At 34.9% G+C, this 10,480-nt stretch overlaps 2 protein-coding genes across 2 annotated transcripts in view; both read left to right on the forward strand.

The window, feature by feature from the left end:
- The first annotated feature begins 1,440 nt into the window (after positions 1–1,440).
- On the forward strand, positions 1,441–5,376 carry LOC107035830 (uncharacterized protein DDB_G0271670). Its single transcript, XM_015253425.1, has 3 exons — positions 1,441–1,665; positions 1,739–2,725; positions 4,220–5,376. Exons 1-3 carry the CDS (start codon positions 1,599–1,601, stop codon positions 4,411–4,413), a joined length of 1,248 nt encoding a protein of 415 aa, XP_015108911.1. The 5' UTR covers positions 1,441–1,598; the 3' UTR covers positions 4,414–5,376.
- Positions 5,377–9,162: 3,786 nt separating this feature from the next.
- The window catches only part of LOC107035823, a 20,111-nt gene continuing 18,793 nt past the window's right edge, over positions 9,163–10,480 (forward strand). The window contains exon 1 of the mRNA XM_015253418.2: positions 9,163–9,466. The gene's annotated coding sequence lies outside the window, so the exon portion shown is untranslated. The remainder of the gene's footprint in view (positions 9,467–10,480) is intronic.

Here is a 10,480-nt window from a genome sequence, read left to right on the forward strand (position 1 = left end):
TGATTCAGTGATTTCAATTTCATTTTCATTAACATCTTAGTGAATTGAATTATTTGTTGATGGAATAAATGTTATGTGGGACGTCGTCGCTATGAGTGAATGTATTCATTTTAGTGAAATAAAATACTTGTTTTCTCCGACTACGTTATTTCGTTCAATCTTCAAATCATGAATTGTGACCAATTATTAATTTAGTAATACTATGAAAGGTTGAACCTTACAACAAATAAGGATCGAAGAGACCAGATCGTTATTACCAGATTGAGAATTGGACACAATTTCCTAATAACAAAGGAATGATGCAGAGGAATCATGACAGTGAAACGTATCGTAAGGAACCGCCCAAAATATGCAGACATCAGAAGGAACATGAAATTAACAGAGGAACTAGACAAAATACTAAATGAGAAAAAAATACTGAAAAAATATTGAAACTACTCAAACTAATGAAAATATACCATTTCAAACTTGAAACGTTTGTTGGGTAAAGCACTGTCAAGAAGCGTGATTCAGTCGTTTCAATTTCATTTTCATTAACATCTTATTGAATTAAATTATTTGTTTATGGAATAAATGTTATGTGGGACGTCGTCGCTATGAATGAAAGTATTCATTTGATTGAAATAAAATACTTGTTTTCTCCGACTCCGTTATTTCGTTCAATCTTCAAATCAGGGTTCATGATTATTGTTAATTTAGTAATATTATGAGAAGTTGCACTTTACAATAAATGAATATGGAATTGTCAATTGACTACTGAGTAAATATTTCTAAATTTCAAAAAAGAATTTTCGATTGGTCAATCATCAAGTTTCCGCACCCAATTATTGATTGATAAAATATTCTGAAATTCGAATATTTAATTGACGACTAATTTAGTAATTAAAAAATTGATGAGTAACATTAACAATTGACTCATTTAAAACTTAACTCTGATTAAAATTTATAATTGTGCCGATGTCTGCTTTAAATAGTATGAATACACGTGTAAATTTGCAGAACACAAAAATCTTCTACTGTCTCAATAGTTGAAAGGTAACTTAAAAATTTCGACGTATTTGAATAAAAATAATCATTTGTTCATTTCCCAATATTTTCTTATTAATCACTTATCCAATATTGACATTCCTCTTAATTGCGCTTCACGTTAATGACAATCTGTGACTCATGTCTGAAGGGGTAATCGAAAAATTGTGTACAGAGGAACGAGTGGGGCAGACGATGGCGCGATTATAGGAATCAAAATCCAGCGAATCTAGTGTAAAGGAATGATATTTGCGATAAAGCCCATCAAGAGATACGGCCAACAAACGGAAATCTTCGATGGAGTGATGAAAAAAAATCACTGATAACGATTACTATCGATCGTAATGATCATTGCCGGAGGCTTACGTTGACCGAAAAAAACATATTATCGAAATTATCTTTGTGGCGCATGACCAGTGGTAGTCGATGGAAATAGTCGGGGGTATGCTTAAAGCTGGGCAGTGCGAAGACAATTATTGAGTAGACTGATTGATTGGGGAGTTGTTGTAGTCATTGTGTTCCAGGTCTCGAGTTGAAACAGTTCATTTTTTAAAGGTTTAGACAGAATCGAAATGCTTGCCCGTAAGACAGTCTTTTTTGCGGTCTTCGCGTTTGTATTCGTCGCCAAGTTTCATTTAGGTATTTATTTTAACCAGAATATTTTTCTAATGTATTTTGTGCACGCAGTTCTGAGGATTTTATTGGATTTTAGGGCAATCGTTGCAGTGTGTCGTTTGCACTTCGTTGACTGATGAGGATTGTGCGGCGAAACCAGACAATTTTAAGTCAGATGTGTGCTCTGTATTAACTACACCAGCACCACCAGTTACTGACGTGCCTGAAAGTACAATTACAACAATATCAACTTCTGAAAGTGCGACTTCATCACCAGATGTAACAACCACTGAAGGTACAACTTTATCGTCAGTTGAAACAACTACCGAAAGCGCAACTTCATCGACAGATGCAATAACTAGTGCAGATCCAACTACATCGACAGATGCAATAACTAGTGCAAGTCCAACTACATCGTCAGATGGATTAACAAGCACGAGTACAAGTTCATCGTCAGATGGATCAACTAACCCACGTGCAACTACATCGTCAGCAGGATCAACTAGCGCAAGTACAAGTTCATCGTCAGATGGATCAACTAGCGCAAGCACAAGTTCATCGTCAGTTGGATCAACTAGCGTAAGTACAAGTTCATCGTCAGATGGATCAACTAACCCAAGTGCAACTACATCGTCAGCAGGATCAACTAGCGTAAGTACAAGTTCATCGTCAGATGGATCAACTAACCCAAGTGCAACTACATCGTCAGCAGGATCAACTAGCGCAAGTACAAGTTCATCGTCAGCTGGATCAACTAGCGCAAGTGCAACTCCATCGTCAGCTGGATCAACTAGCGCGAGTACAAGTTCATCGTCAGCTGAAACCAGCCTTGAAGATTCAACTCTACCATCAAGTATATCAAGCACCGAAAGTTCAACATCATCATCGGATCAATCGACTATCCCAAGTTCGACAGACACATCAGACACCGACACTACAAGTTTACCAGATATAACAACTACATCAGATAATCTTGCCGAAGAAAGCACTGCCTTTTCCGACAGACGAAGAATGCGTTTCGGGTATCAAGTCGTTTCAGCGCGGGCGGCGGAAAGTCAGAGCTGCTACAAGATCATTTACAAGAGTACGTTAACTGTTTCATTTTAGTCATTCTATTGATTGCGAACAGATGCAATGGCTAAGGCCAATGGCGCGGTGAAGGTAATCCACGCACTTCAAAATTTCATAGAGAAAACTAACAAATTCGCTGAAAATTTCCATCTAATTTCTACTGGACTTGTTTTGAGAATTTCAATACAAGTGAGTTTGTTCAAACGAAAATGTCCACCCTGATAGCTACCCGAGACGAAGTCGAGGGCTGCCAATGACACGAGCTGAATATTCCCATCTTACAGGTGTCGAACAATATTCTTTGACAGTGATGTTACGTTCAGCGAGTGGCGGAATTGTGCCTTTTTCGTTTACAAGTAAATAAAAGACTTTTCGGCACGAGGTGAACGTAGCAGCAGTTTCAAAATAGTACATTTCGCCACTAGGCCGTGAGCAACTTTTCTGGCGAATATGAGGTTACAGGATAAAAGTCTTTTCGTTTACAAGTTTCGACTTTTCGTTTACTAGTAAACGAAAAGGCACTTTTAGATACGGGCTGAACGTAACAGCAGTGACAAAATAGTATATTTCGTAACGAGTGCAAAAAAGTGTTTTTTGGCGAGTGGGAGGTTCATATCACTGGCCTTCGGCTCGTGATATAATCCCACGAGCTAAAAAACATTTTTTCACGAGTTACGAACAATATTTTTCATCATAATGTGGCGGAAATTGGACTTTTAGGCACGCGGAGCGGACCGGTACTTCTTAATACCTAACCTTTCAAGAATGGCTTCCATCAATGTCATTAGTCAAGTAGTAAACGAGAATTTTTTTCCGATTGAACACCTCACTCACGCGTTATCTCTCGCCACTTCACCGCAAAGAAGAAAACACTTAATTTAATTTCTGAAAATATTTGTTCCGATACTCAAACCTCAATAGGCAGAACGAATTAAATTCATTTTTAATTAATTAATTTTGTGATAAGTCGTGTTAGGAGGAATTGCACGTGTGCGAAGGGTTTAATTTCTCATGTTTGCACCAGAATCTTCACGAAATACTCTCGTGTAAAAAATTCCTACAAACTTTTCCGTTGGGGGAATCCCTGTAGGAAATGTCCGGACTTCGTGAAATCTGCTGCTGTTTAAAAATTCTATTGAAAACCTGTTGCTGTTGATAAATTCTTTTGAAACAGTATTATAAAATAAATTTTGATCAGTTACAGATTTTAATCAGGTCCCTTGGCACGTCATTGTGAAATTTCTTATCTACGAGATACTTCACTAATGAACAGAAATGATAACCATTTTCCTTCAAAAAATCCGGAAAGAACCGAACGGATAATTCTCTACATACCCTTGTTTTAAAAATAAAATTGAAATACCCTTGTTATATTAGGAACTGTCGATATATTTTCCTATTAAATTGTAATCTGTGAAATGTTCTAGTTCACGTTGACGTGACGATAAACATCGCATTCCCCCAATTATCCACATCTGATATTAACCATACACCCATCAATTTTCAGAGGATGATAAGGAAGTAGTGGAGCGTGGATGCGCTCAACCATCTGAAGGGTGTGATCAATTGAAAACTGGCAAAGACGGCGTCACATACTGTGATACATGTGACATGGACGGCTGCAATTCGTCTTCAATGATTACCTACAGTCTGACACCAATGCTGTTACTACTCGGAGTAACTTTCTACTTGACACGATAGAGCCTCTTAATACCCGAGGTTCAATGAATTTTCATGAACATTTTCTATCCCTCGTGAAAAAAAAATTAAAACATCAACATGTGTATTTTTTTTAATGAATTGAATGAAATAAAATCAACAAAATTAAGAGTTATGTGTAGTTGGTACATTCAGAAAAGGGTAACAAGTGAAAATACATTTACAAATGCACTAATTACAACGATATTTCTCGGAGTCATTATCCGGAAACAATGGAGTACGTCTAGAGTTAACGAATGAGCTGAATGTTGAGTGTCAACCGCGATTGTTCGCAACCGCTCGATTGTAGAGAGCTGTCAGATGGGTACTAGGAACGGGACGTTTCGCACAGTAAAAGAGACAACACTTATACTTGTCCCAGCAGTTTTTTTCGCCTCTCTCAGGAAAAAAGGAGGATAACGAAGGAAGATAAAAATAACACGAGGAAACAAAAAAATTGTTATGCGTTTGCAGGAAAAGATGGGACAAGTGCGCGGCAGCAAATAGAATTTCAACGCGGAATTGAAGAGTTCTGTAATTTCTGGATTTTATGGAGATTACATGATTGGGAGGAACTTGTTTTTCAGATTATTTTTTCAGATGGATGAATTTTCCTTGGGTAATGCGCATTTTACATCAATTATTCAATTATTCGGGTGATGGAGTGAATTTAAAAGGCTTTTTCTGTTGACATTTGCGTCTGATATCACTGGTTTTACGATACACATATGAAAATTTGGGAGAATTGTATTGTAATTTGGGGGTTTCTGTTGTTCGCCAATTTTGATTTATAATTCTGGCGAGTTTTTTTTTATTTGAAAATCTTATCGCAAACTATTTAACTTGCAAAAGCATGAGAACTTAATGTACTTGAAAAGTATGGAAGGAATTGAAGAGTTCACTGTTAGAAATGTTTTGAAATTTAAAGTTTTGAGTAGAATTCACAGAAATTCATGAGTTTTCAGTGGAAGTGAGATGAAAATGGCAAAACTCGATTGAATTTTTAGTGGAACATGAATATTCAGAAACACAATACCATAAATTTTCCATTTTTCCCTGAATTTCTCTGATTTTTCAGAATTTTCATAGAATAATTGAATTGAAAAATCAAGTATTTTATTGATTTTCAAATCATGTGAACAGAAAATAAATGAAATATTTGATTTTTCAATGACAAGATTTCCCAAAATTTCAGTGGAACTTGAAGACGATAGAAATTTCCGTAATTCGGCCCGAAAAATTCAAACGAAAATTTCTAACAGTGTAGACTACGTCAACAAAATAATTTTTACAGAGAAATGGCGACCTGTCGATTTTCTTCTAGTTAATCGTCTCATTAAGAGAGACCCGCACAACTGCGGAATTTCCAATAGAAATCCGCGCACAACTAGTGAAATTCACCATAAGTCGCCATTACTTTTTTGTTTCAAAATCTCAACACAAACCACTTAGTTTGAAAAAGTACTTAATTTTTTTTATCTGCTCCTCGCGTTGCAAAAGTGTACGAGTAGCTCTCGCTCTCTGCTGCAGCCAAGATAGAACAATTATGTAATAGTGCATTTACGCTAGAACTATATTTTCCCCAATATCATTTCAATGTTAGATTGGTTTTATATTTTCTTTGTATTTCCAGCCGACTGTTACAATTTTATTTGAATAAATTTATCATTACCCTAGTGCAACTAACAGATTTTCATTATTCTATGAAACTTATTCCGTTCATTTTTTTTCATCTAATATGTTATCTTTCAACGAGGGATTAAAAAAATTAATTGTAGAAAACGGTGAAAGTTCATCCAAAAAAATGTATATTAACACTATTAAAATTATTACTATATTTAATAATAATAATAATAATAAATTATTCTTGATGAATAAAATAATAAATAATAAATTTTAAAAATATATAGTAAAATAAGAGAATCGTGAAATAAAAATATAAAATGTATTATGATGTATAGTTAAAATAGTAAATATCATAATAATTTAAATAATAATAATATAAATTGAAAATCCCAACGTACTAAATTGCGAAAAGCACCTCCACTGACTGGACTCAAATTACCGTAATAAATTCCGTGAATTACAAACAATAACAAATTCACCTTTGATATTAACATTTATACAGAGAAATTGAAATCTATAGATTTTTTTCTAGTGGATCGTTTCATTAAAAAAAGAGGTGTAATACTGCAAAATTTCGAATAGAAGTGTACGAAAAACTGATGGAATCCCGGTAAAATTGTCCTCTTTTTTAAAGAGAAAAAAATTCCAAGCTCTCTGATACCCAAAAAAATGACCCCTGAAAACTCTGCGAGACGATCCATTCACCTCCATTAGTGGCCGGTCAATCAGGCAGCGATTTCTTTTTCGAATTTCTTTCTTCACGTTCTGGAGGAACTAATGGAGCTGGAAATTTGGGTGGAGCAAATATTCACCGATATGAAGACTTCCGGTGCGGAAAGATGCAATAGAAAATATCCCTAAAGGGTTCTATTGACATTCTATAAACATTTTATTCGTTTTCTCTCTTTTTTCTTCGATTTCTATTGCTTATTATGCAGTAAAAGGTGATGTTCTTCAAAAAGATCTCTGCTGTTATCATTTTTTCTATGAGAATTCTGTAGTCTCTACCAAAATGTCGAAATTACTTGGATATCGTTAGTTGAAAATGCATCGTAATTTGGCCCTGAATATTCATGTTTTCATTGAAAATTCAAATAAGTTGAGGAATTCTCGTCTTAATGCTGTTTAAAAATTTGAAATTTTATTCGATTGACAATGAAATGTGAATTTCTATGATTTTTTACCCCTAAACCCCTAAATTTAATGTCACTACTCTGGAAAATACCAGTCGCTTGCCAATGAAATTAAAATTTTTGCTTCCGAATGGAAGCTTTGTAATCGTTCACATTTAAGGGTGCCAAGTGAATTTGAAAAAAGATTCAAAAAAATTTTTTCTTTCCCTCCATCATTGGAGAAATATGTATTCATCCATCCGACGAAATTTCAAACCCGCAACCAGAGCTAGACACCGAGAAAATAAATGCGGAAAATCCTCTATTTCGCGTGACGAACCTCGAGAAAGCATGGGATCAAATGGGTACGGCGGGTTGAAATATCTCTCTTATTCACCCCGGTACCCCATTGTTTTTTGTCGCCATCACATTGAACACATCATTCCCCATATCTTCAAATTTTTTCAAATTTTTCTTGAGTTCCTAGGGGGTTGAAACGTTCAATTTAATCAAAACTCCATAAGAGGCCGTGTATAAGACTGATTTTGTTTATTTAATTTCTCGATATCCATAAGTTCTAAAATTTTCAAATTGTCACCGATGTTCACCATCTGTCTAATACTATTAACTAAAAAAATTATAATTTTGTTGGTGAATGTAAATTTTCAAGGTCATCGTCAAATTCACTTGGCACCCTTAAGTTTTAGATTTTTTGTGTTGTATCGACTCAGTATGATTCAAATACATAGTCCGAAATAGTATATTTCGGTACGAGTGAAACGGAATTTTTACGAGCGTGAAGTTGACGGCCCGAGGCGAAGCCGAGGGCTGCCAATCAGACGAGCTGAAAAATCTCGTCTCGCAAGTATCGGATTAGTATATTTCAATACGAGTGAGAGGGATTGCATGTGTCGAACACTATTTTTTGACAGTGTTTGACCGAGTTCGAAGACGAAGGCGATAGCAATAATCGTAATTTTGATTTATTTGACAATTTGCAAAAATTTTGCATTTCTTGAAAATCAGAATACCGGGGATACCTTTAAATATCATATTGTTTTAATGCCAATAAGTCGAATTTAAAATATGATTACGATAGCTATATTGATTGATTTAATTTTTATGATGATTGTTAAAAATTTCGCATTTTTCCTGAATTTCCCTTAAAATGAGCTTGCTCATGGTTTCTTCAAATGTGATGTTTCAAATTCATTCAAGTATGTATAAATAAAATTTTTCTATTAACGTTTTATCGACGGGCTGAGGGGAGAGATCGAGATACGCGGTAGCGTATCGGCCAAGTAGAACCGTACACTAATAAACTGATTCATTTATTCCAAACGAGATTCGTTAACTATTAACGAATGAACATTTGGTGAAATCGAATAGACCCTCGTCCCCAACCAAATCCATTCGTTAACAATAACTAATCCTTTCTATCAGTGTAAAAAAGACTATCGGTTGTATAGAAAATAGGGATAATAAGAATAATGGCGACAATAACATTCAACTAAGTTGGAAATCTGACAGAATTAGTTAAAAAGAAATGTTATTCAATTTAATCAAATGAAATAGACAATGAATTACACATCATGAAAGGAAATGATGTGCAAAATAACCATTCGGAAGCATATCGCTAATTTATTCGCAAAAATAACTATACTAATGCAATACAAGAGCAATTTTCCACTTGTTTTCAGGGAAATAATCAACTCAAAGATACCGCGAGCCAAACAAATCCTCAAACAATTCCGTACCCCCATTAACAAAAAATTCCCACAGCATCGTTAATCGTTCGCCATTCTAGACCATCGAAAAGCTCCAATCTCTCCCGTAAAACCTCAATAAAGGATTTCAATACATAATGAACAATGCAAACCACTGCGAAAAAATTCCAACCGATGATGCTCTCCTCCGCATCCCGAGAGGTTCACCCGGGGCCGTCCCCGCCAGTGCCCGAGCCCAGCCGGGGCTGGTGCGCATTGGCCTCGCTGAGAATCATGACGCACAGTCTCCTCGTATCCCACAGACGTCCAACAAAACAGTTCAACACCAGTACACCTCCATTCATCGCGGAGTCAAGACCTGCGCCGCTCTCCCCACGCCCCAAACCCTCGTATCCTGTTGAGAAATTAAACATTAATTAACAAAACTGTTGCTCCATTTTTCCCTCGACTGCAATTGGAACCCATCAATCATATCCAACGAGTGAAATTCGTCAGTGCAATCTGTGTTTATTTATTATCATTATGACCGAGTAACAATGCGTTCGGGCGATCCTTGAGCCGTTATTTATCCGTAGAATTCGTGCAACATAGGTATGTGGTAATCCAATCATTCGTAATTCATCATTTTACTCGGAGAAAAAAATCTACGGAAAATTGCAATTCTTGTAGTTTTCTCCCGAACAATTCTACAATTTCACTATTCGTTTGCGAAAAGTTACGCTACAGAAGCCCATTTACTTCTCAATTTCAAATAAAAAATTTTGAAATACAATTTTTCCAGCGATTTTTTTCTCCATTCATCAATTTTTTTTTCTTCCTGAATGTTTTTTTTGGGAAAAGTTACACTACAAATCCCATTTGCTTCTCAATTTCAAATAAAAAATTTTGAAATACAATTTTTCCAGCGATTTTTTTCTCCATTCATCAATTTTTTTTTCTTCCTGAATGTTTTTTTTGGGAAAAGTTACACTACAAATCCCATTTGCTTCTCAATTTCAAATAAAAAATTTTGAAATTCAATTTTTCCAGCGATTTTTTTCTCCATTCATCAATTCTTTTTTCTTCTTGAATTTTTTTTGGGAAAAGTTACACTACAAAAGCCCATTTGCTTCTCAATTTCAAATAAAAAATTTTGAAATACAATTTTTCCAGCGATTTTTTTCTCCATTCATCAATTCTTTTTTCTTCCTGAATGTTTTTTTTGGGAAAAGTTACACTACAAAAGCCCATTTGCTTCTCAATTTCAAATAAAAAATTTTGAAATACAATTTTTCCAGCGATTTTTTTCTCCATTCATCAATTCTTTTTTCTTCTTGAATTTTTTTTGGGAAAAGTTACACTACAAAAGCCCATTTGTTTCTCAATTTAAAATAAAAATTTTTGAAATACAATTTTTCCAGCGATTTTTTTCTCCACTCATCAATTCTCTTTTCTTCCTGAATGTTTTTTTTTTTGAAAAGTTACACTACAAAAGCCCATTTGCTTCTCAATTTTAAATAAAAATTTTTGAAATACAATTTTTCCAGTAATTTTTTTCTCCATTCATCAATTCTTTTTTCTTCTTGAATTTTTTTTGGAAAAAGTTACACTACAAAAGCCCATTTG

The sequence above is a fragment of the Diachasma alloeum genome, unplaced genomic scaffold, assembly GCF_001412515.2.
Source record: "Diachasma alloeum isolate Michigan unplaced genomic scaffold, Dall2.0 Dall_scaffold_00201, whole genome shotgun sequence".
Classification (NCBI taxonomy): domain Eukaryota; kingdom Metazoa; phylum Arthropoda; class Insecta; order Hymenoptera; family Braconidae; genus Diachasma; species Diachasma alloeum.

Coding starts and splice junctions, on each gene's coding strand:
- LOC107035830 (XM_015253425.1), top strand. CDS start 1,599: ATGCTTGCCCGTAAGACAGTCTTTTTTGCGGTCTTCGCGTTTGTATTC. Junction 1,666..1,738: donor CGTCGCCAAGTTTCATTTAG/GTATTTATTTTA, acceptor ATTGGATTTTAG/GGCAATCGTTGCAGTGTGTC. Junction 2,726..4,219: donor CTACAAGATCATTTACAAGA/GTACGTTAACTG, acceptor ATCAATTTTCAG/AGGATGATAAGGAAGTAGTG.